We start from the raw sequence: 26,979 nt of genomic DNA, 5'->3' as shown, positions 1-26,979 counted from the left end.
CTAATTAATGTTTACATTGCGTTTGGCACAAAGGACAAAAGGTGCAGGTTGTCTCGATTGATGCATATTATGGGCGATCTAGTTAGGGAGTACCCTTGTGCTAACTATCTTATAACCGGTGATTTTAATACAAACTTGTTTCAAGACACAATGGAGGCTCTTGACGGCCCTGATCTCTGTAACCGCCAGTTAATTCCCGAACAACTGAGACCTCGGGGCTGTTTGCATTGCCCGTTGGGAGAGTACACAGTAATGCACCTTAATAGTATGGGCTTTAAAGTCCTGAATGGGTGCTTATGTGACGATGTCCCTCCCCGGTGAACAAGATCGGATGGTCGATCCTACTCCTATTTAGATTATACCATTTGCAATCGTGAATTGTTTCCCTTCATTAAAAAGTTTTCGATTTTCCCTTGAAGTGAGAGCGACCACCGTCCACAAATTGTATCCATCAAATCTAGATTTCCTTTGCATGATGTTATGCGGGCGATGGGTGGTGGCGTCTGCTTTGAGTCTTTAAAGCCCATAAAATGGAATTCCTCTATTGGCGGCATAGTATTATCTGAATGTATTAACTTTTTTTACTCTGAGGGAGCGGGTTGTGAGTCCCCAATTATGTCATGGGCTAAACTTTCCTGCCTTTTATTGTCAAGGTTTCACCAACCTGTGCGCAATCGCGCTCCGCCCCGGTCCTTCGTCATTTCTAGGGAATCCAGGAACCTAAAGAAAGCGCGCAACAGACTAGCAGGGGCACTCAGGAAAAGTCCTGACTCCAAGTGTTTACTCATTAAATACAAACAACTGAGGAAAGATTACAGGAAGGCTGTTTATGATGACCACCAGTCCTATCTTACTCAGTTTTGGGCAAAACTTTTAAGTGCAAGCAAAGATCCAAATTCTATAAAAAATGTGCCCCTTATTAACAATCTAAATAGCAGTCAAAGGGGCATTGGCATTGCCAACATTTCTGAAGGAGTCTGGACGTCTTATTTGACTGTCCACTTTTCTGCAAGTAAGTAGGATGGGAAAATGTTGAATGTGGGGGGTTTATAGCCCTATTTCTGCTCTGTCTAAGAGACGTACCATGTTTATTGGGTCTTTAACTCCCACACAGGGAGTGAAGAAGTCCTTTCAATTACGTCTTCCTCATATCATCTCGAGGGCTAAGCAATTTGGAGCTCCCGGCCCCAACGGTCTCCCGCAGGTACTGTTCAAACAGGATCCCCTCTTCTGGGCTAATCATCTTGCCCATCTGTTTGAGCACTGCCTCCTGACTTCAACAATTCCTGAGTCTTGGCTGGGTGCCGTTCTTCATCCCTTATAAAAAAGTGGTTCAAGGTCAGACCCTGCTAATTTTAGGATGATAGCCCTGTTGGACAACGAGACCAAGTTGTACGCCAGTGTTTTGTTGCAAGATCTTCGTGCCTGGGATGATTCAAAGGCCCTAATTCCCACTGTCCAAACAGGGTTGGCTCAGGCACTTCAACAAATCTGCTAGCACTCTCTATTTTGATCGATAGGACAATTCTATCAGGCTTAACGCTGAATTGTTGATTTTAAGGCAGCCTTTGACCGGGTGCCCGGGAGTGCTTTGTGGACTAAACTACAGAATGTGGGTTTCCCCTCAGTGCTCCTGGGTGCCATTATAGAACTCCATACAAATAATTGGGTTTGTATTAAGCTCGGTGATGGGTGTTCTCTTTCTAGAAAAATCCCCACCACCTCTGGTGTGAAACAGGGCTGTGTGCTTGCTCCTCTTCTTTTTAATTTGTTCACTGCAGATTTATCAACGTCATCCTTGCTAAATGTACTGCGTTTAACGTATGACCTGCATTTTTTTTTATCTTTGTCCCACTTCCTGCACTCTCACTGTACCCCCCCTTAGTAATATCGTTGAATAAAACATGGTTGTGGTAACATCACACTTCCATCATGTGGCCAAAAATGGAACACATCACCTTCTGTTAAAAAAGGACTATGGCATAAAGCTGGAACAGAAGTTTCCTGGTCCTATTTTACCCAGGGTGTCCAAGGTGTAACACAGGTACTACTTCCGTAATTAACTCATATATGTGAGGAATGAAAACAAACACGGCTCTTTCATATATAAAAGATTATGGGATACATGTAGCAACGGTTTTTCACGTCGCAAACAGCGAATTTTGCTGTTTGCGACGTGCAAAACCCACATCGCGATGACCTATTCTCGTTTTGCGAGTCGGTAACCTGGTTACCGACTCGCCAAATGGGACTGCGAGTCGCAAATAGGAAGGGGTGTTCCCCTTCCTATTTGCGAGTCGCAGCGCGATGCAGGATTGATTTGTGACCGCGAACGCGGTCGCTAAGCTATCGCAGTTACCACCAGTGACACACTGGTGGTAACCCATTCGCAAAAGGGAAAGGGTCCCCACAGGACCGCTTCTCCTTTGTGAATGGCCTGGGAAACATTTTTTCAGAGCAGGCAGTGGTCCTATGTGTCCTATGGACCACTGCCTGCTCTGAAAAAATGAAACTGAAACGTTTCATTTTTTCGTGTGTAATGCAACTCGTTTTCCTTTAAGGAAAACGGGCTGCAATATAAAAAAAAAACTGCTTCTTTTAAAAGCAGTCACAGACATGGTGGTGGCATGTGCTGGCAAATAGCGACCCACCTCATTAATATTAATGAGGTGGGCCTTTACGACCCCCTTGAGAGTCGCAGATGGTGTCAGGGACACCATCCAGCATCCTGCATTGCGGCTCACAAATTGCAAGTCGCCATTCAGGACATACCTACATCTGGCCCTATATTCTTTGTAACCTGCGAGTCGCCATTCAGGACATACCTACATCTGGCCCTATATTCTTTGTAACCCTCTGGCTGAAGCGGATTCATTAATCGCCCGTGTTGAGGGTGCCCAAACTCCGGGTCACTTCAAGGGCTCATGTCCAACAATTGGAATACTTAGAGCCTGACTTATGGTTTGGTGGACAGATTAAGTGCCGCCACAATGTCAGAGTACTTTATTCCCTCTGTGGCGAGGTTACTCCGCCCACCGGCCCAGGAGACACCTCTTGTATTTGCAGGAACCGCTGTCAATGCATTGAAAGTTTGACCGACGGACACATTACCCGTTTTCTGATGGAGAACCAAAGTAGGTCCTTGAGACTAGGAGCAGCGGACGTGCGAGGAGGCAAGCCACAAATGAGCCGAGTCACCGTGTCCTGCAGTTTGGACATCACGGGGACATTAGCTGCCCCCAGTAGTGCATTCTCGTCATCAAGGCGGCTGGTGAGTGGGGCCTGGACTAGAGTCTCTCTGTATCTGAAGGCAGCCCCGGGAAAGCTTTCCCCAAGCCCGCGTGGTGGCCCAGCAGGAACCGAAGTGGGTCCAACCTGGGGTCTCATGGGAAGGGCTTGGTCGGTTTTAACCCCCAGGTTTTTCACCACCTGCCTGCGGACAGGAGCTGGGCCAAGGTCAGACGGCCACCAGCTACGTCAACGTGACGGAGCCGTACGTCACACTTTAAACTTTTCCCATTTTTGGGCATAAGTTGTCTGTCCTGTGTACTTAACCCCTTTAAAGAACAGCAGCCCCGGTGAGAGGTGAGGGCACTGCCCCATGTAAAGCAAGTCCGCCAGGAAGGGACAGTACGGCCCAGCAAACAGTACTGCCCTGCTAAGAAGTATGGAACTGCCCGTTAAGGACAGAATCTGTGCCCTGAAGTGAGGGCACTGCCCCCTGTAAGGTAGGTGCACCAGGAAGGGCCAGTACTGTCCAGCGAACAGTAGAGAGCTTCAGAGAAGCCTGAAACTGCCCTTTAATGGACAGCAGCTCTGCCCAGAAGTGAGGGCACTGCCCCATGTATGGCAGGGGCCCCGGGAAGGGCCAGTAATGTCCAGTGAGGAGTACAGCCCTGGTGAGAAGCCTGGAAGTGCCCTTTAAAGGACAGGAGCACTGCCCACACGTGACTGCACTGCCCCATGTATGGCAGGGGCCCAAGGAAGGGCCAGTACTGTCCAGTGAAGAGTACAGACCTGGTAAGAAGTCTGGAATTGCCCTTTAAAGGACAGGAGCACTGCCCAGAAGTAAGGACACTGCCCCATGTATAGCAGGTGCCCAAGGAAGGGCCAGTAATGTCCAGTGAGGAGTACAGCCCTGGTGAGAAGCCTGGAAGTGCCCTTTAAAGGACAGGAGCACTGCCCACACGTGACTGCACTGCCCCATGTATGGCAGGGGCCCAAGGAAGGGCCAGTACTGTCCAGTGAAGAGTACAGACCTGGTGAGAAGCCTGGAAGTGCCCTTTAAAGGACAGTGGCTCTGCCCAGAAGTGGCTGCGCTGCCCCCTGTATAAGAGGTCCACAGAAGGCTCTGTACCTCCATGGCTGTCTATGGTGTGTGTGGCTGGGTCCTGCACGAGAGAACTGCCACCGGAGTGAGCACAACGTGAAACCGCGCTTATTTGCTAAATATGGCCTGTGCTTCCCTCAAGTGGCGAATGTAGGAACTGACACCGCTGTTCTGAATTAAAACTGGGGGGCTCGTAGTTCAGGGTTGGAACCGAAACATTTCGATGAAGAGTTCGAGACCTAAATTATAAAATTCCTTTCAAGTAATTCCATTTGTGTGGATTCACAAAATGGGTTTGTTGGGGAGCCGCTCCTCCGCCGTGTATAGCGCTTCGAGGGCTAAATTGAACCAACAGTTCTGTGCGCTAGATTTGGCGCCCTGAAGGCAATTCGCTGCCGTGTCTGATACGTTATAAATCCGATTTAATAAGGGTGTTTTTGTTCGGTGTTATGCTCCTAGTTAGCAGGAACAGAGACAGTCAATATTCGAGTTGGAGTATGAGTTTAGATCGTCTGAGTAAAGTGGGCTGGGGTCACCTCTTTCCATACATCCCGGATTATATAACCCTAACATGAGTCTCACTGTAATGGTAAATTGTATTTATACAGCGTTTACTACCCATGACAAGGCGCTGAAGCGCTTTGAGGGGAGTAGCACAGGGAATACTCAGGGTCGGACTGGGATCATAATTGGGCCCAGGCAGTGCCAAAAAAGAGTGGCCCACAGTCCTGGGCGACGCCCTTTCAAGAAACACTATTTGCTTAGTGTCATTTTGACTCATTTTTAAGAGAAGTGTTTTTACGTGGCGTAAACAAGAAGCGCTGTACTTTGGCGGCCGAAGGGAACAACACCTGATGAGTCTGGGGTTTCCACCTGGTGACATGGGAGAAAAAAAAAAAAAGAAAACCACCCACAGCTGGATTTTTTTCCTCTGATCACTGTGTGCTTTAAACAATAGACATAAGGCTGTGTTCTAAAGCTGCCTTATGCCTAATAAACTAAGCAAAGGCATATAATCTATGTTATGAAGTGATATGGATGTTTTATATAAAAAGCCTTATTTAGTTATCATGCTCTGGCCATTACAGAATCTTAAAACATGGGCCCTCATTTTGACAATTGCAGTAAATGCCATCTACCGCCACAGCGATGGCTGCCAAAAGACCGCCGCCGCTGCTAACATCCGTCCGCCATAATATGACCACAGCCGGATTTCGGCCACAAGAAGGACGGAAATCTGGTTGTGGCCATACCGGTGGATGGTGTTAAAGTGGCGCTGCTACCACCAGCAGCGCCACGCCAGTAGACCGCCGCTAGCCGTATTATGTCAAATAATACGGCCTGGCTGTGTTCTGCTGGCGGGCGCTGCTGGCGGTAGCAGCGCCCTGTCCCGTTCCCTGCCGGAAGACCCCCTGGATGAAGGTAAGTGGGTTTCTGACAGGAGAGAGGGGTGGAGGGTGTTGAGTGTGTGTGTGTTGGGATGTGTGCATGAATGTGTGAGTGTGTGCGTGAATGCGAATCAGTGTGTAGTGTTGTTTGCGTGTGTGTGCGCATCTGTGAGAATGCGCGTATGAATGGAAATGTGAATGCATGTCTGCGTGTCAGTTTGAATGTGTGTACGGATGTGTGCGCGAATGAATGGATGCATGCGTGAATGCCTGTGTAAGTGAGTGTGTGAATGCGTGGTGTGTGCCTGCGAGTGTCTGTGTATGGGGGGGTGGAGGATTGGAAGGGGAGGGCTTGGATGGAGGGGGGGGTGTCTGGGGTGTGTTTGGGGGGATGATCCTCCTACCAGTGACAGGGAAGGAATTCCCTGTCACTGGTAGGGCCTACCGACATGGTTTACGTGGCGTTAAAACGCCACGAAAACCATTGCAGTAGGCAGGGTCATAATTCCGGGTTGGAGATTGATACCTCTGGCCCGGCGGCTGCTACTGCCATGGCTGCAGCCAACCTGCCATAGTCATAATGTGGCGGAATGTACCGCCACCCTGTTGGCGGTACTACCGTCACATTTACACGGACCGTCGGGGTCATAATGCCCCCCATAATCTACTAACAGTTTATTTTTTGTAGCTTATGGCGTGAATGTGGAGCGATTGATTAGTTACATAACACAAGATCACTTTTTTATTTTATTTATTATTTTAAGCTTAGAGTGATTTGCCCAGAATCACAGGATGTTGAGCCGACGCCGGGACTCCTCAAACAGAGTTCCCACTTTGAAAGTTGGCAGCTCTGACTCTAACTCCATACCTCTCCCTCCCCTGCAAGGCCCTGCCTACTGCGACCCTCCTCACCCACCATGCCTTGAATGTAATGGTCCAGTGGGATTCGGGAAAAAACACTGTTTCGGGCATGGCCGGCCCCACAGGAGGTAGAAGTGAGAATGGCCCAAGGGACAGAGCAGCATCTGGCCCTAGTGAGGCCGCAGCTCAGACTCAACTCCTCCCCACCCATCATAGCCTCAGGGCGACGTCCTGGCAGGGGAGGAATGCAGGAAAGGGCATGGCATGGGCGGTCGACAGAAGCATAAAAAAACGGCCCACAGGTCACCTTTAGGCACTGGCCCATAGGCAAATGCCCGACTGCCCGCCTTCCCAATCTGACCCTGAGAATGCCATAAAAGACAGAGATGCATTGGGCCTAGGGGACAAGACCATGGGTGTAAGTCATCGCTGGTGGCCTGATGTGTGCAGCACAGTCTCTGCGTGTTTCTGATGCTTACACATGACAGACCTATTCACATGTTGAGATTACCGATGTATGCATGCATTTTCACCACTCAAGAGGCAATAGGGCCTAAGAAGATGGCTAGCCTGTCGTGTTTCCTTGTGCAACTATAAAGTGTGTAGGTTGATTGCCATTTCTTTTAGGTCGAGCGCTCTGACGTGATGTAATCTATATTTGGGCTTTTAACCACGCCCACCACACACCCATCACTATCACTCGTTTGTGGGCTTGCCTTTCAAAAATCCTTTATTATTATTGGTAAATGCTTTATGTTTGTCCCTCCGTGGGGTGATTTTGTTACCGCCTTGGCCATCGCCCCTGTTACATGAATAATTGCACTTTTGCAGATACGTTTGACTGCGAGCGGACCTTTTCCGTTTGTGTCTCTCTTTCGCGCTCATGCTCATGGCGGCCGTGGCACTTTGAATCGGCTCGCTTATGTGAACTGTTTTACTTCCTATTTCCAATTTTTGTGGCATGAAAAGTCCAGTTAGGAATTTACAATGCTAATAACTCTAACTTAAGCAAGTGCAAGACCCATTGCATTGAACTTGCTTGTTTAACTCATGCTAGCAAGGCAGGGAAGCAAGGGCGTAGTGAACCACCAGCTTAAGAGGGGTGCTCCTGAGGCAGATTACATTGTTGTATGGCCCTTCTGAACATTCATCTTTGGCTTGCCGGTCATCCCAAGCCACAAGTTAAAACTGATAAACTCTGCAAAATAAATTACAGTAAGACAGTGTAGAGTGATGGCCCAAAGAAAACCTTTTTAAAAGCAGCCTAAAACAGTGACAGGGAGATTGACAAAATATTACAATGATAAAGAATGAAAAAATAGTGGGACAAAGCAAAGGAAAACATGCAAAATGCAAATAATTATAAAAAGGATAAAGGAAGCATGAAAGAACGAAGGTATAAATGAACACAGGGAATAAAGAAAAAAGGTTTAAACGAAGAAAAGGAAGGAAGCAAAGAAAGGGTGAAGGGTGGAGAGAAGAAAATAAAATATCGAAGAAAAAAGAAGGAAAGCAGAAAAATATAATGAAGAACTGTTGGATGAAAGGGCGGGCGACTGAAGGAAAGGAAAGAAAGAAAAAGAGGCAAAGAAGGTGTGAAAGAGTGCCAGGAGAAACACAATAATAAATGGATAGAAAGGATAGAAAGTTACAAAAAAAAGATCAATGGAATGAAAGAAGAATACACAGAAGGGAAAAAGATTGAAAGAAAGAATGAAACACACATAAAACAAAAAAAATGACAGAGAGAAGGAAATAAAAGGCGTTAAAAGAAAGATGATGATGGACAGGATGAATGAGAGAAATAGGTCAATACAGGTAAAGCGGTAGGTTTTGGCTAAATTCCTTTAAAATCAAACTATAGTATTCATAATTTTGCATCCTTTTCTGCAGATTTTCCTGACGGGGAGGATTCCCCTGGCACTTCATAGGAAGGGCTGGGATTGCTCGCGCATTTATTTATTGCTATATAAGGGTCAAAGTGGGGGGTATTTTATTTTTCTGGCTGCTCCCTCGCAGGGAACCGCAGTTCTTCTCTGGTGCACGCACCGATTGCAAACAGAGCAGCTGAAAGATGCCTCCTGGTGGTCTGTCCTGCAGGATGAAGGGAGTTAAGTGGCAGGGCTTCCTGCATACACCTTTTAAACCAGAAGCATCTCATGAGTTGACAGCACCTACCCCACTGTGCTGTTTGATTGCTGGGTATAACCAGGGCCACTGGAATTATGCGGCAGAGGAGGACCAAATTATGCAGGAAGGCTAGGTAAATTATCCAGCAAGAAAAGGCAAACTATTCAGCATATTTTGTGACAGTATGACAGTATCACTTAATTATTTTGTCATTTTTAAACTTGTTTACACTGCCCTGGCATTAGTTGCACCTTATGAGTAGCAGTTTGACATCCAAATATAGCACGAATCCACAGAAAGGTGGCCAGGCAACCTTTGCAACGGGCCTTCCACATGCAGCAACACGTGTCACTGCATTTTTAGTAAATTTAAAATAATTTGAGCTAGAAACAACATTTTTTTGTTAAAATCTGCAGATTATGCGGTAGATGATGGATTAGGTGGCAAATCTACAATTATGTGAAAATTGCCACACCGTACAGCTGCATAATTCCAGCAGCCCTGGTTATAAGTAAGGTAACAGTAATAGGGTGTGGCTCTCTGTGATGCATTCTGACAGGGGCACACCTAGCCTTTGTTCTAATCTGTTTAGAAAACTTGCAATATTTCTAATGCAACTGATCTGTACAGAATTAGTGAATAATAACCATATAGTAAAATACAAATCATTGGTTGTGCACATTGATTTCAGGGTACAGTCGGCGGTATGTATACTATCCTTAAATAAGAGATTCTCTGACAGGTTTGGCTAACTCCTAAAACTCTCTTACTTAACTGGCATGAAAAGGAAGGGTCTTGTTCGATCGTAGGTGTAGTTTGCCCAACCAAAAACAAAATTTCCCCTTGGATGTCCACTCAATAAACATGAATTCCTTGCATCAACTCTCACTTTAAACCATACCACTCAACACCCCAGTGATACTGAGAGCAGTACCACACAATGTCAGGATGACAAGCTCATGGATAATCAATATAAAAACACTATCTTTTAATGACACAGTAATTTTATAAACATCTCAATACACATTCTGCTCAGATTATTCACAGTTCATAACAAGCATTTTCAATGCAACGGGTCTCGCATTTGCTCGAGTTAGAGCAATTAGCGTTGTAAACTCCTAGCCAGACTTTTCTTGCCACACAAATTGAAAGGAAAAAAAACACAGCGCGATTGCGCTATGTAAAATGCAGTGCGACCGCACGGCGTGGAAAATAAACAAATAAAGTAGTCCGGAAACCATGCTGAAAACATCGCGCCTCATCTGTTTTTAGTAGTTTACCGGTGCTGTGTAGGTGGGCTAAACACTGGAAAAAGCATGACATATGCATGCCTTTCACAAATGAAAGCAAGCGGATTTTAAAAGGCAAGCCCACGAACCAATGAAAGTGACTGACGTGACACGGGCGTGGTTGGAAGCCCAAAGAGAGATTACAGCAGGGGACGGAGCGCTTTGCACTCGCCCATAAAAAAAGAGTCCCCACAGTCAGCCCCACAATAACGGCACAAACAAACGTCTTCATAAAACCTTTAAAAAAACTCTTAAAATTGGGAGAGACATATAAGACAGCACACAATTGTCTATTACAACGTTACCGATCCTATCGATTGTTATGCAGGCTGCATGACATTTACATCAAAGTCACAGTCTGTTACAGCATGCCACTAAGCAGATTCAGTATCACATCCAGGTCGACACGTTTCGGTGGCCTTCACAATTCTACGCCACCTTCTTCAGGACAAGACAATATTCTCCCACAATCAGGCATTAAAACATCAATCAACGTGCTCATGAAACTACGTTCATGGGTTCACACTTCCACTAGAACCTTCTAGACAGACATCAATTTCGCCTTTGAGAGCCTCAATAAATAACGCATCACTCCATACTCGTATTTATAATCGTACAGGTTAATTCTCCCGTATTGAATTAATACGGGATTCTGGTCCTCTTTAATAAGCTTCAGGCGCCAAAATGAGTGTACTTTACTCCTTTTTAATGGCAAATACCATGTTTCCGGATATTGGGCAAACACTTGACATGCATTTTAATGGCGTAGTTTGCACCAAAGGTATAAGATGTGAGCAAGTCACCACTCCCACATTTGAACGCCCAAACCAAGGTCCAACGTCTTGTGTTTAAATGGTTTTAGGAAGTTGGCCCAAGTGTTCAGTCCTCCGCAGGGGTGTGGCTACAGCGGGGCTGTTTGGGTGTGACCTCCCCCAAATAAATGCATTCTTGGCTTAAGGGTTGGGTCTGGTGAACTGAGTCAAGTCTCCTGAGCCTTTGTTGGTTTTTCTTGTCATCCTCATTTGAGTAAAAGGTTTTAACCTTTTTTTGTAATCAGGAACTTAGACAGAGTCGCACCAAATGCAAATCAGTAGTGAACCTGTTCCTCATGGGAATAATGTATCCCAAACCTTGGTCATCCCTCCACCCTTCGGGATGCTGTATTTAGTTGGGAAATTTAGGATTCACACCTCCCAAATCTCATTGACTAGGTTGCAGCCCTGGTGCTCTGGTGAGTTACTTAGTGTTGCCATAGAAATACGTTTCCAAACCACAAAAGCTTGAACCTGGGTTCTTCTGGCAGTTCTTTGTGCTTTAGAGATTAATACACAAATAAATAGCACTTCTGCTTCTAAACTTAACTAACGAGCAGACCCATGTAAGGGAATTATGGAATCTGGCTGTGAAACACTTGCTTTTAGGAGTGTATTTTTAACAATATTCTTACTGATGAGTTTCCCACTCAGTACCTACTTGAGGGGTAGCACCAGTCGCCTCTAAGCAAGGGGGCTGTCTAGAAGAGCGAGGGCCATATTTAATAGAGAAATGGATGCTTAGTGGAGCAAGAAACATGTCTAAAGAAGCCAAGACCTTGTTTAATGGAACAAGGGAACTTACTGGAGCCAAGGACAGGTTTATTGGAGCCTGGGGCATGTTCACTGGAGTCAGGGGCATGTTTTTTGGAGCCTGGGGCATGTTCACTGGAGTCAGGGGCATGTTTATTTGAGCTTGGGACATGTTCACTGGAGTCAGGGGCATGTTTATTGGAGCCTGGGGCATGTTCACTGGAGTCAGGGGCATTTTTATTGGAGCCAGGGACATGTTTAATGGAGCTAGGGAGCATGCTTACTGGACCCAGGGACATGTTAATTGGAGCCGGGGACATGTTAATTGGAGCCGGGGACATGTTAATTGGAGCCAAAGACACATTTACTGGAGGAGGGGGCATGTTTAATGGAGCAGGAGACATGTTTATTGGAGCCAGGGACATGTTCACTGTAGTCAGGGGCATGATTATTGGAGCATGGGACATGTTTATTGGAGCCCGGGACATGTTCACTGGAGTCAGAGGCATGTTTATTGGAGCGTGGGACATGTTTAATGGTGCTAATGGTGCCAGGGACATGCTTACTGGAGCCATGGACATGTTTATTGGAGCCGGGGACATGTTTAGTGGAGCCGGGGACATGTTTAGTGGAGCCAAGGACACATTTACTGGAGGAGGGGACATGTTTATGGAGCCAGGGGTCATGCTTATTGGTGCCAGGGACATGTTTAATAGAGCCAGGGACATGTTAATTGGAGCTGGGGACATGTTAATTGGAGCCGGAGACAGCTGGGGACATGTTTAATGGAGCAGGAGACATGTTTATTGGAGCCAGGGACATGTTTATCGGAGCCGGGGACATGTTTAATGGAGCCAGGGGGCATGGTTAGTATCTCAAGAGACATGTTTAATGAAGCAGAGGACATGTTTAGTGAAAGAAGAGTCATGATTAGTGCAGCACACAACATGTTTAGTGGAGCACAAGATATGTTTGGCAGAGTATGAAACATGTTTAGTGGAGCACAAGATATGTTTCGCAGAGTATGAAACATGTTTAGTGGAGCACAAGATATGTTTATCATAGTAAGAAGCATGATTAGGAGAGCATGGGGCATGTTTAGGTGATCAGGGGGTTTGGCTGAGCAAGGGGCATATTTAACAGTACAGGGGCATGTTGAGGTGAACATCTGACATGTTCAGTGAGCCTGGGTCATGTTAACGCAGACCTGTGAGAACAGGCCCAGATCAATGGCTGTTCGTTAGCATTAGTGACTTCTGAATTCACAAGGAAAGCTTTGTAACTTTGTCCTGCCTCAAACTTTCCTTGCCTGCCCTGTGGTACCCCCCTCCCCCCCAGCCTTGTCTACAAGCTTTGAGTTCATTGGAAGTGCTTCATGTTTTAGTGATGTTCTATCCATACAGCACAAGACCAAGGGTGTGCACAAAATATACCCCGACCACACGTGGTCACATTAGTGTCCAAAAATACATAATCAGAATCCTTAGGAGTGAGACGGGGAGAGAGAAAAGATCTGAGCTACAGGATACCTTCTCCCGTGACAAATACTCATAACCAAGGTATGCTACCACCCTGAGATAAATTGCCTCATCAGGTTGGTCCGGAGGCAATATTAAATATTTTTTTATAGGACCCTCACACAACCTATTGGTGTCTTGCTTCATCATCGGGTCGCTCCCTGCTCTCTGAAGAACAGGGTGGGCTCAAACATCTTCTGGCGAGCACTTTAGATAAGGTCATAAACCTAAAGGGGAGTTGATATAAAAATATGTAAAAATACCGTAGGAGGCTGGACTGGCTTGTAGTGAGTACCAAGGGGTACTTACACCTTGCACCAGGCCCAGTTATCCCTTATTAGTGTATAGGGTGTCTAGCAGCTTAGGCTGATAGATAATGGTAGCTTATCAGAGCAGCTTTGGCTGAACTAGGAGACGAGTGAAGCTCCTACAGTACCACTGGTGTCATATGCACAATATCATAAGAAAACACAATACACAGATATACTAAAAGTAAAGGTACTTTATTTTTATGACAATATGCCAAAGTATCTCAGTGAGTACCCTCAGTATGAGGATAGCAAATATACAAAAGATATATGTACACAATACCAAAATATGCAGTAATAGTATTAGAAAACAGTGCAAACAATGTATAGTTACAATAGGATGCAAAGGGGACACATAGGGATAGGGGCAACACAAACCATATACTCCAAAAGTGGAATGCGAACCACGAATGGACCCCAAACCTATGTGACCTTGTAGAGGGTCGCTGGGACTGTAAGAAAACAGTTAGGGTTAGAAAAATAGCCCACCCCAAAGACCCTGAAAAGTGAGTGCAAAGTGCACTAAAGTTCCCCAAAGGACATAGAAGTCGTGATAGGAGAATTCTGCAGGAAAGACACAAACCAGCAATACAACAATGATGGATTTCCAGTCGAGGGTACCTGTGGAATAAGGGGACCAAGTCCAAAAGTCACAAGCAAGTCGGAGATGGGCAGATGCCCAGGAAATGCCAGCTGTGGATGCAAAGAAGCTACTACTGGACAGTAGAAGCTGAAGGTTCTGCAGGAACGACAAGGGCTAGAGACTTCCCCTTTGGAGGATGGATCCCCCACGCCGTGGAGAGTCGTGCAGAAGTGTTTTCCTGAGGAAACACCGCCAACAAGCCTTGCTAGCTGCAAATCGTGCAGTTAGGTTTTTTGGATGCTGCTGTGGCCCAGGAGGGACCAGGATGTCGCCAATTGCGTCTGGGGACAGAGGGGGCGTCGAGCAAGACAAGGAGCCCTCTCAGAAGCAGGCAGCACCCGCAGAAGTGCCAGAACAGGCACTACAAAGTGGAGTGAAATGGTGCTCACCCGAAGTTGCACAAAGGAGTCCCACGCCGCCGGAGGACAACTTAGGAGGTGGTGCAATGCAGGTTAGTGTGCCGTGGACCCAGGCTGGACTGTGCACAAAGGATTTCCGCCGGAAGTGCACGGAGGCCGGAGTAGCTGCAAAAGTCGCGGTTCCCAGCAATGCAGTCTGGCGTGGGGAGGCAAGGACTTACCTCCACCAAACTTGGACTGAAGAGTCACTGGACTGTGGGAGTTACTTGGACAGAGTTGCTGGATTCAAGGGACCTCGCTCGTCGTGCTGAGAGGAGACCCAGGGTACCGGTGATGCAGTTCTTTGGTGCCTGCGGTTGCAGGGGGATGATTCCGACGACCCACGGGAGATTTCTTCGGAGCTTCTAGTGCAGAGAGGAGGCAGACTACCCCCACAGCATGCACCACCAGGAAAACAGTCGAGAAGGCGGCAGGATCAGCGTTACAGAGTTGCAGTAGTCGTCTTCGCTACTTTGTTGCAGTTTTGCAGGCTTCCGGCGCGGTCAGCAGTCGATTCCTTGGCAGAAGGTGAAGAGAGAGATGCAGAGGAACTCGGATGAACTCTTGCATTAGTTATCTAAGGAATTCCCCAAAGCAGAGACCCTAAATAGCCAGAAAAGAGGGTTTGGCTACTTAGGAGAGAAGATAGGCTAGCAACACCTGAAGGAGCCTATCAGAAGGAGTCTCTGACGTCACCTGCTGGCCCTGGCCACTCAGAGCAGTCCAGTGTGCCAGCAGCACCTCTGTTTCCAAGATGGCAGAGGTCTGGAGCACACTGGAGGAGCTCTGGGCACCTCCCAGGAGAGGTGCAGGTCAGGGGAGTGGTCACTCCCCTTTCCTTTGTCCAGTTTCGCGCCAGAGCAGGGCTGAGGGGTCCCTGAACCGGTGTAGACTGGCTTATGCAGAAATGGGCACCATGTGTGCCCATGAAAGCAGTTCCAGAGGCTGGGGGAGGCTACTCCTCCCCTGCCTTCACACCATTTTCCAAAGGGAGAGGGTGTAACACCCTCTCTCTGAGGAAGTCCTTTGTTCTGCCTTCCTGGGCCAAGCCTGGCTGGACCCCAGGAGGGCAGAAACCTGTCTGAGGGGTTGGCAGCAGCAGCAGCTGCAGTGAAACCCCTGAAAAGGCAGTTTGGCAGTACCCGGGTCTGTGCTACAGACCCGTGGGATCATGGGATTGTACCAACAATGCCAGGATGGCATAGAGGGGGCAATTCCATGATCTTAGACATGTTACATGGCCATATTCGGAGTTACCATTGTGAAGCTACACATAGGTAGTGACCTATATGTAGTGCAGGCGTGTAGTGGTGTCCCCGCACTCACAAAGTCCGGGGAATTGGCCCTGAACAATGTGGGGGCACCTTGGCTAGTGCCAGGGTGCCCACACACTAAGTAACTTAGCACCCAACCTTTACCAGGTAAAGGTTAGACATATAGGTGACTTATAAGTTACTTAAGTGCAGTGTAAAATGGCTGTGAAATAACGTGGACGTTATTTAACTCAGGCTGCAGTGGCAGGCCTGTGTAAGAATTGTCAGAGCTCCCTATGGGTGGCAAAAGAAATGCTGCAGCCCATAGGGATCTCCTGGAACCCCAATACCCTGGGTACCTCAGTACCATATACTAGGGAATTATAAGGGTGTTCCAGTATGCCAATGTAAATTGGTAAAATTGGTCACTAGCCTGTTAGTGACAATTTGAAAGAAATGAGAGAGCATAACCACTGAGGTTCTGATTAGCAGAGCCTCAGTGAGACAGTTAGGCACCACACAGGGAACACATACATATAGGCCACAAACTTATGAGCACTGGGGTCCTGACTAGCAGGGTCCCAGTGACACATAACAAACATACTGAAAACATAGGGTTTTCACTATGAGCACTGGGCCCTGTCTGGCAGGATCCCAGTGAGACAGTGAAAACACCCTGACATATACTCACAAACAGGCTAAAAGTGGGGGTAACAAGGCTAGAAAGAGGCTACTTTCTCACAAATACCTAGTGCATATATGGTACTCCTTTTTTTGGGTACCACTGGTGAGATAAAAAAGTTAAAGAGTTGGGTTAAGTGGGGAGGGGTTACTGTCCCTATACCCTACAATAAGTGAACATGTTTCATCCCTTTCTCACGGCTCTCGTGGGTTCTCAGGCTTTCATCAGGACTGAGATGCACCTCGTTGTTTCCGAATTTTTCACTGTTTTGAAGAAGTTAGTACGGTTTAGTAAGTCATCATTTGTTAGTCACACGTGTAGGACATGGACAAAACATGCAAAATATAAGGCCTGAGGCTTTAGTCTGTAGGCGTGCCACTGTGCCCTGCTGCAGGATCACAAGACGAGGACAACATATATAATAGAACAATAGAACATAGAAAAGTTCTCATAAATCATGAGACATAGATGAGTAAATGGATTTCATTGTAGGAAACCCTATTTGAATTTCGTCTGATATTTCATCATCAAAATTTAGGCCAGTGTCCCCGGATTCCAGTAATGACTCATGGTTGGGGGGATGAGTCTGGGTTCCAATAATGATAAAGTGGGGTCCACAGAAGTCAAAAGGTTAAGGACCGCTGGTACAGATTAAAGAAAGGGGTGACATAACAATAGTCTTTGATGCTCAGGCAATCGTGCACCGTGGGGAATGGAGCACAAAGTATGTTGAGTGACGCATTGAGCATGTTCGGTGGATCATGGCTCATGTTTTACAGATAATGTGGCATGCTCAGTAGAGCAGTGAGCATGCTTACCAGAGCATGGGACATGTTAGCAGAGTGGGGCCATGTCAGCAGAACATAGAGCGTGCTGAATGGAACATGGGGCATACCTAGGGGTGCACTGGACATATTTATCGAAGCTGGAGCAGGTTTGATTACTAGTTTTTTTAAATCTGACCAGAGTGGGTCTGGCAATTACAAGAGTGAATGTTTCCACCTCACAAGTTTCACCAGCTTTTCGATTAGAATTACGGCAGCATTCTTGGTCGTGACCAGGGGTGTGAAGACCACAGATATTCAAAGGGTGGAGAAGCAGGGATTCAGCAAATGCACAGTGTCCATAAGGTAGGTGCCTGGTATAAGGATATACATTATCTTCCAACTGTGTAAAACTTGGTATTATCATTACAAATACTGAATGGCATGACATATCCCAGTTTCATCTAGAGTAGTGGAACAGCACATATCAATGAGATCACCAGATCTGACCAGGGTGGGGCAGGGAGTGGACACATTGAGTTTTTACATGTTGAGTTTATTCTGGGGTAAACAGGAGTGCAGTGAATTGTTAACCTGGCATGTGCTGCAGGGCGGGTTAGTGCAACAGCCAAGAAAGAATATGAAGTTTGATGTCTTAAGTATGCAGTTAGGAATAATGATGTCACAGCTCCTGCTGGACAGTCAAGGACTCTAAGGGAGGCTTGCAACGGAGGAGAAAAGACAAACCCAAAAACAAATCTCACCAGGGCCTACTGAGGAGACCTAACACCACACAACTCCAAACATACTACAGCTTAGACTTCTCCTTACTACGGTGCCTGAACTTCTTACGGGTATTCTCACCACCCCAGCACAGAAAGCCGCCCTCCACAGTTTAACCAGAAACTTACATGGAAAATAGAGAGGTTTTTAAACATTTCTGGAAACCAAGCTATTTAAAATCACAGAGGCTTCAAGGAGGTGATCACAGGTAATTCACAAGATGGTGTAGGAGGGCATACTTTCCTTACGTTTCTTGGGAGAGTCCTGTGAAACTGGGACACACAGACTACTCACAACCATGCTGTACGTCAGTGTATAACTTGCTTAGCTGCTCCTCGCAGGGGATTCAAAACTCTCCTCCGAAAGGTCCGTCAACATGGGATGTTAACTGGACTTCATTAAGCACACATCCACCAGAGGATTCTTGGCACTGAGTATTCTGGGGATCAAAGTGGGTCACTGACTAGGGAAGACGATCAGGAGCGAGATGGTTGATTGAAGAGCCACGTTTTGTAAGTGTTTCCTGAACTGAATAAAGTTAGTTACGTAACGTAATTTATCTGGGAGAGAGCTTCATAGGACAGAAGCTAGGGTCTCTCATATGCTTCCTTTTGTAATTAGGTATTAGCAAGATCTTTAGTTTGGAAGATCCTAATTATCGACTAGGGATGTATTTCTTGCTTCTCTTGGTCACAAAGCAAAGGGCGTGACATTCAGGGTCTTAAAGTTGATACAGCATGTCTTAAACTGGATGCTGTGTGTGCCTGATAGCCAATGCAGCTGCCTAAATAAAGCAGCGATATTTGTGTCGCATGGAAGGTTAAACATGCACTTACACACAACAGTCACAAAAGTCCAGATTTTCATGCAAAAGCCCAACTTTACAACTTCTTAAGCTTTACATCTGGCATAGTTCTCTGTGGGAAATTGCAAGGTCGTAAGAAGGAACGTGTGAAAATTGTCAAATCTATAAAAAATGTATGAGACATGCAGGGCCAGATTGTAGGAAGTTGGCTCTGTATGCACTATTTCAAAGTAAGAAATAGTGTGCACAGAGTCCAAGGGTTCCCCTTAGAGGTAAGATAGTGGCAAAAAGAGATAATTCTAATGCTCTATTTTGTGGTAGTGGGGTCGAGCAGTAGGCTTATCAGAGGGTAGTGTTAAGCATTTGTTGTACACACACAGGCAATAAATGAGGAACACACACTCAAATACAAATTTCAGGTCAATAGGTTTTTATATAGAAAAAAACGTATTTTCTTAGTTTATTTTAAGAACCACAGGTTCAAGATTTACAAACAATACTTTAAATGAAAGGTATTTCACTCAGGTATCTTAGGAACTTTGAATTATCACAATACCATGTACAGTTTTAGCAAAAATGGCAATAAGCTATTTTAAAAGTGGACACAGTGCAAAAATCAACAGTTCCTGGGGGAGGTAAGTAAATGTTAAGTTCACAGGTAAGTAAAACACTTACAGGGTTCAAAGTTGGGTCCAAGGTAGCCCACCGTTGGGGGTTCAAGGCAACCCCAAAGTTACCACACCAGCAGCTCAGGGCCGGTCAGGTGCAGAGGTCAAAGTGGTGCCCAAAACACATAGGCTTCAATGGAAATAGGGGTTCTTTTTGTTCCAGTCTGCCAGCAGGTAAGTACCCGTGACTTCGGAGGGCAGACCAGGGGGGTTTTGTAGGGCACCGGGGGGACACAAGCAGGCACCGAAAGTACACCCTCAGCGGCACAGGGGCGGCTGGGTGCAGAGTGCAAACAGGCGTCGGGTTTCCAATAGGAATCAATGGGGAGACCCGGGGGTCTCTTCAGCGATGCAGGCAGGCACAGGGGGGGGCTCCTCGGGGTAGCCACCACCTGGGCTAGGAAGAGGGTCACCTGGGGGTCACTCCTGCACTGGAGTTCGGTTCCTTCAGGTCCTGGGGGCTGCGGGTGCAGTGTGTTTTCCAGGCGTCGGGTTCCTTGAAGCAGACAGTCGCGGTCAGGGGGAGCCTCTGGATTCCTTCTGCAGGCGTCGCTGTGGGGGTTCAGGGGGGTCAACTCTGGCTACTCACGGGCTCGCAGTCGCCGTGGAGTCCTCCCTGTAGTGTTAGTTTTCCACAGGTCGAGCCGGGGGCGTCGGGTGCAGAGTGGAAATCCTCAAGCTTCTGGCGGGAAACGTGTGGCCTTTAAAAGTTGCTTCTTTGTTGCAAAGTTGCAGTTTTGTTGAACAGGGCCGCTGTTCTCTGGAGCTTCTTGGTCCTTTTAGATGCAGGGTAGTCCTCTGAGGCTTCAGAGGTCGCTGGACCCTTGGGGATGCGTTGCTGTTGCAGTTTTTCTTGAAGTGGGGAGATAGGCCGGTAGGGCTGGGGCCAAAGCAGTTGGTGTCTCCGTCTTCTCTGCAAGGTTTCAGGTTAGCAGTTCTTCGTCTTCATGTTGCAGGAATCTCTCTTCCTCGGTTCTGGGAGCCCCTAAATACTCAATTTAGGGGTGTGTTTAGGTCTGGGAGGGCAGTAGCCAATGGCTACTGACCCTGAGGGTGGCTACACCCTCTTTGTGCCTCCTCCCTGTGGGGAGGGGGGCACATCCCTAATCCTATTGGGGGAATCCTCCATCTGCAATATGGAGGATTTCTACAAGTCAGAGTCACCTCAGCTCAGGACACCTTAGGGGCTGTCCTGACTGACCAGTGACTCCTCCTTGTTTTTCTCATTATCTCCTCCGGCCTTGCCGCCAAAAGTGGGGGCAGTGGCCGGAGGGGCGGGCAGCTCCACTAGCTGGGATGCCCTGTGGCGCTGTAACAACGGGGGTGAGCCTTTGAGGCTCACCGCCAGGTGTTACAGTTCCTGCAGGGGGAGGGGAGAAGCACCTCCACCCAGTACAGGCTTTGTTCCTGGCCACAGAGTGACAAAGGCACTCTCCCCATGTGGCCAGCAACATGTCTGGTGTGTGGCAGGCTGGCAAAAACTAGTCAGTCCACACTGGAGTCGGGTATGTTTTCAGGGGGCATCTCTAAGATGCCCTCTGGGTGTATTTTTACAATAAAGTGCCCACTGGCATCAGTGTGCATTTATTGTGCTGTGAAGTTTGATACCAAACTTCACAGTTTTCAGTGTAGCCATTATGGTGCTGTGGAGTTCGTGTTTGACAGACTCCCAGACCATATACTCTTATGGCTACCCTGCACTTACAATGTCTAAGATTTTGCTTAGACACTGTAGGGGCATAGTGCTCATGCACCTATGCCCTCACCTGTGTTATAGTGCACCCTGCCTTAGGGCTGTAAGGCCTGCTAGAGGGGTGACTTACCTATGACACAGGCAGTGTGAGGTTGGCATGGCACTCTGAGGGAAGTGCCATGTCGACTTAGTCATTTTCTCCCCACCAGCACACACAAGCTGGCAAGCAGTGTGTCAGTGCTGAGTGAGGTGTCCCTAGGGTGGCATAAGACATGCTGCAGCCCTTAGAGACCTTCCCTGGCATCAGGGCCCTTGGTACCAGGGGTACCAGTTACAAGGGACTTACCTGGGTGTCAGGGTTGTGCCAATTGTGGAGACAAAGGTACAGTTTAGGGAAAGAACACTGGTGCTGGGGCCTGGTTAGCAGGGTCCCGGCACACTCTCAAATCATCACTTGGCATCAGCAAAGGCAAAAGGTCAGGGGGTAACCATGCCAAGGAGGCATTTCCTTACACAGATGTACGAAATTCCTATTTTGAATTTCCCAAACAGCGAATCCTTAGAAATCGCTATTTAGGAAATGCAAAATGGAATGTAAGGAAATAGAGATTTCCAAATAGCGATTCCTACACAATAAGAATCGGTATTAGGAAATTGCTATTTAGGAAATGCTACACCATTCATTCCTGTGGGCTGAAAGGCTTACGCCCCCCTCACCCCTGGATGCACCCCCAAAACAATTGGTGCACTTGTAAAGCTCACTATTACTGTAGGGGCCTTTACGCGCTATGTGGCACTTTAAAAAATGCATTTTGAATGTATTTTTTAAACTTGCACATGGTTACCATTGATAATAGCATTTCTCAAATGCCCATTTAGGAAATGCTTTGTACATGTGCTTAGGACATCGCTAATAGGAAATCCCTATTTTCAATTTCCTATTTGGGAATCTCAAAATGCACTTTGTACTACTTAGAAATCCCATTTTGCGATTACCTATTGGCCTTTGTACATCTAGAAAGGCAATTTAGCATTTGTTAATGGACCAGAACTTAGATTCGGTCCTTTAAGAAATGCTCAGTCCTTTCATACATATAGCCCCATGACACAACATATCATCCAGGAAGGCATATGAACACATCACAGCTCCATACAATATCACAACACAAGGCACACCACTGCATCACATCACATCTCAGCTCATTGCAACCCATCACAATATCACAAGACACACCACAGCACCATGGAGCAGCCCATCACAGTATCAGGACGTATCACAGCACTTCACAAAATCACAACAGCAAACATTACTGGATCCAATGGAGAGGAGGAACATGGCTGCCACAAGCCTTCAAAGAAAGTCAGGTTTTCTGGGGACTGGCCCTACTTACAGCTCCAGGTGGATTCGTACCACTGGATAAGCCTCTCCTGTTCTGTGGTCAGACTTCTTGCAGACATCTGGTCCTAGGTAGGAGAGAGCAAAAACAGATGCAGCATAAGGAGGCAGCAGAACACCTGGGACCGGCTAGATTTCTAGGCGCAGTACCTGTCTCTTCTGTCTCCAGAGAGATGTGTCAAGGTACACTTTCAAGGCACTGTCTACTTATTAGCAATATCGAGGAGGATGTAGGTCCAAGGGACAAGGGTCTTTTGAGATAGTGTAGAGCAGGGGGTTTCAAACTGGGGGGCTATAGGAGCCTCAAATGATCCGGGCGGAGGTGCTAGGCTCTGGCCAAGCGAAGCATTATCTTGATAACAAGGCTTTGGGCCATAAGTACGAACACATTTTCCCACTGACACAGAATGGGAAAAACCCTTTGATACATCGGGCCCTTTTTTGTTAAGCTGAAAGACATGAGCAGCAGTAAACCCCTCTGTAATGGGCCATCACTGACATGTTTTATCATCTATATCCAAGATGGGAGTATGTGTCAAAAGGGAAGGTACTCCAAATACTATTCGAAACCCCACCCCCAATAATCACGCAGTGGATACTTTTACACAGTAATATTGCCTGCCTGGCCAGAATATTATTTTTGGCAGCATTTATTTGATTGCATTTTTAAAACAGTAACCGGACTTAACTGCAATGTTTAAATAAGTGTAGACATATTGAAACATTATTAGAATAATTGTGAAAAATTCAGAGGCGGCCCGATGAATTATTTTTTTCACGGGGGTGCAGCATTAAAAAGTTTGAAGACCGAGGGCACATCTGGAGGCTGACAGCCACAGTAAGCAGCATCTAGATGTTCTGCCCATTAAACCCCATGTCCCACCTATGGAAAACAAACCTGCTTACCTGCTGTGTTCCACCTTTGAAGGAAGGATCTCTGCCATCCCCACGCCGATGCTTCTCGCGAGAAATGTGAGGCAGACCATCTCTTTGTCCTTCTTCGCTTACGTTCTTCATCTTCCAACTAGACCTTTAAAGATACAGAGGCACGGAAATGAAGACCGTGAAGACATACTCTGCAAATAATGTGGGGAAGACTGGGTAAAATGGCAAAATGGAGGCAAAGGGAGGACAAATTCAGTATAGAATGATGGTAACTGAGATAGTGTGACATCACTTGGGGAGCAAATGAAGGTAAACTGAGTACAGAATGATGGTAACTGAGATAGTGTGACATCAACTGGAGAGCCAATGAAGGTAAACTGAGTACAGAATGACGTAACTGAGATAGTGTGACATCAACTAGGGAGCAAATGTGGGTGTCCGACGGCCATATTACGACTGTGATAGTTATGCCATGTTCGGACCGCCAGCACTGCCAGTTTTCCTCCACTGGAGGGACTAGTGGTGCTGGCGGTCCTAATCCGCCAGGGCAGTGCTGCAAGCAGCGCCGTCCTGGGAATTGCGAGTCTCTTCTCCACCGGCGATTACATGGCAGTAGCCCCACCATGTAAAGGCTGGAGGAGATGGGGTGCAGGGTGCCCCAGGGGGGCCCCTGTATTGCCCATGCACTTGGCATGAGCGGTGCAGGGCCCCCTCTGGCTAGCCCCGTCCCGATTTTCACTGTTTGCTTTGAAGTCAGTGAAAATCGTGACGGGTGCTGCTGCACCCCACACACTACAGCATTGCTGCCAGCTCTATTATGAGCCAGCGTTGTAGGAAGTTTCCTGATGGGTCAGCGGGCAGAAACTCTGTTTCCACCCGCTCACCTAGCAGGAAACGTTTAATGGGGCCCGCGGGAAGTGAGCTGCACTGTCAGTAACCTGACCACAGGAGTTTGGCGGACAGCCTTTTCAGTCCACCAAACTCATAACGACCCCCAATGACTGAAAACTGAAGCTTGGATACACATCTTAGATACAACGGTGATGATCTGAATAGAAAGAAGGTCATTTAGAGCTAAATGATGATAAAACAAGCTAGAAATACAACACATGAATAAAGATTAACAAGAAATAAAAAATTTACACTTCAGATAGGAAGATAACAAAATGGATATACAAGTAGACAAAGTGGAGATAATATACTGAGGATATGGAGATGGAAATAATATAACCTGAAGAAGGAAGATAACTGGAGACAGAAATAAAAAGATCTAGAGTTGTCAGGAAGAGCTGGAAATAAAATGAAGGGAGGCTACTGAAGAGAGAACGACTGCTGTGGAGCTCGAGGTGGCGTGTTGTTCTACAAACTCTTTTTAAATTATTGGTGTTACTGGTTAAAGGGGGGTGAAACCCTACTCAAGCAGGAACCACAGTCTCTGTTAGGGTGAAGTCACAAACAAACCTCAAATTAACCTGTGCTCACCCTCTGGGAGCTTGGTATAAAAGCAGTCAGGCTTAACTTAGTGGCAATGTATAAAGTATTTATGCAGAACTTCAGACTGTAATAATGTGAAAATGCAACACAAGAAAATCCCCACCAATTTATAAAAATAAAGTGAAATTTAATAAATACTTTGACACTGGAACAACAAAAATCCATTCAGTAGAACCGGAGATATGTAGTGATAAAATTTTCAAGTACGTAAAGCACCTTAAAACACGGTTATCTTGTTGTGCGAGACTGGGTCAAAGTCACATGTTCAAGCTGACCTCAATGGAGTGCAGGCCACATACAGGGATCAGGTTTGTCCCACTGAAAGAGTTACCTTCAAATTCGAGAGGCACGGAGAACATCACGCATGGTCGTTGCTGTAGCAGAAAGAGCAGGCCAGGCGTCACGGACAGTTCTTGCTGTAGCACAAAGACACTGACGGGCATCAAGGACAATCAGGCTGGAGCTTCACGTTAGCAGTCACTGCGAGCTATCGATGCTGTAGAGCAAAATGCAGATTTTGCGCTGACGAGTGTTATTGGCGGTAGTTCTTGCACAAACAGACGAGTTCTCCAGAACTTAGCATTGATGGGTGGTGCGGGCAGCAAGATCTTGGTGCGAATGGGCCCATTCATGTTTGCAAAGAGCCCAAAAAGTAAGGAGAGCTGGAGGGTGAGAAACTCACTCCAACAGAGGATAGTATTGCTCAGGCAGGTTCAGTTGCAGGCCCACTTGCAGGTCTATCCAGCAGGCCAGCTGGGCAGTTGCAGGTAGCCTCTAGAGCTTGCTGTGTCCCTGTAGCTGAAAACGGGAGGTCAGCTGACCCTAGAAGTCACATCAGCCTGGCACAAAGGTCGCAGGTCCCGTCTTCCTTTTCAGCAAGCACGGCGGCAGGCAGCAGAGATGCTGAGTAGCAGGGCACAACAGTGGCAGTCCCTCCGGCAGCAAAGCAGCAGAACAGTCCTTATTTTGTGGTATCCACAGGTCCAGAGGTGTACTGAAAGGCTGGGTCTGAGAGTCCATTCATACCTGGTGCCCACTTTAAAGTAGGAGAACGTTCTGGAGGTTTCCACCCCTAGAGGTGTTTTTAATTTCCTGCCTGCCTGCCTGGCACCAGATTGTCTGTGGCACAACAGATTAGTGTCAGCCCCTTTGTGAGTGTGCTTAGGCAGATCCTTTGTGATGTGCAAGTGTGGTAGGTGATAGCTCCTCCCCTCATCAAGTCAGAGATGACCCATTCTGTGAACACATTTGTTTCACTGTCTGGGAGCAATACACACAGACCAGCTGCTAGCTACATTTACGCATGTGACCCAGGTTGCAGACAGCAGACACCAAGTGGTAGGCACAAGAAAATGGCAACTTCAGAATTGTGACTTAGAATCAGACTTTACCATTAAATAAGGCTTTACATTGTAGTTCTTTATACACCAAATTCGAATTTCATACCTGTAGGAGGCTGGACTGGCTTGTAGTGAGTACCAAGGGGTACTTGCACCTTGCACCAGGCCCAGTTATCCCTTATTAGTGTATAGGGTGTCTAGCAGATTAGGCTGATAGATAATGGTAGCTTAGCAGAGCAGCTTAGGCTGAACTAGGAGACGTGTGAAGCTACTACAGTACCACTTAGTGTCATATGCACAATATCATAAGAAAACACAATACACAGTTATACTAAAAATAAAGGTACTTTATTTTTATGACAATATGCCAAAGTATCTTAGAGTGTACCCTCAGTGAGAAGATAGGAAATATACACAAGATATATGTACACAATACCAAAAATATGCAGTATAGTCTTAGAAAACAGTGCAAACAATGTATAGTTACAATAGGATGCAATGGGGACACATAGGGATAGGGGCAACACAAACCATATACTCCAAAAGTGGAATGCGAACCACAAATGGACCCCAAACCTATGTGACCTTGTAGAGGGTCGCTGGGACTATTAGAAAATAGTGAGGGTTAGAAAAATAGCCCACCCCAAGACCCTGAAAAGTGAGTGCAAAGTGCACTAAAGTTCCCCAAAGGACATAGAAGTCGTGAAAGGGGAATTCTGCAGGAAAGACACAAACCAGCAATGCAACAACGATGGATTTCCAGTCGAGGGTACCTGTGGAACAAGGG

General features: G+C 46.8%; 1 protein-coding gene across 1 annotated transcript in view; it reads right to left on the bottom strand.

Moving 5' to 3' along the window:
• LOC138283713 (F-box/WD repeat-containing protein 7-like) overlaps positions 1-26,979 on the bottom strand; it is a 334,239-nt gene that overhangs the window by 257,970 nt on the left and 49,290 nt on the right. Inside the window, exons 6-7 of the mRNA XM_069221757.1 lie at positions 23,380-23,503; positions 22,469-22,541 (exon numbers count right to left, since the gene is read on the bottom strand). Of these exons, the coding sequence (XP_069077858.1) occupies positions 22,469-22,541; positions 23,380-23,503 (197 nt within the window). The remainder of the gene's footprint in view (positions 1-22,468; positions 22,542-23,379; positions 23,504-26,979) is intronic.

This window comes from Pleurodeles waltl, chromosome 3_1 (assembly GCF_031143425.1).
Source record: "Pleurodeles waltl isolate 20211129_DDA chromosome 3_1, aPleWal1.hap1.20221129, whole genome shotgun sequence".
Taxonomy (NCBI): Eukaryota; Metazoa; Chordata; class Amphibia; order Caudata; family Salamandridae; genus Pleurodeles; species Pleurodeles waltl.
The sequence above is the reverse complement of the archived record's forward strand: the minus strand, read 5'-3'. Positions and strand labels throughout refer to the sequence as shown.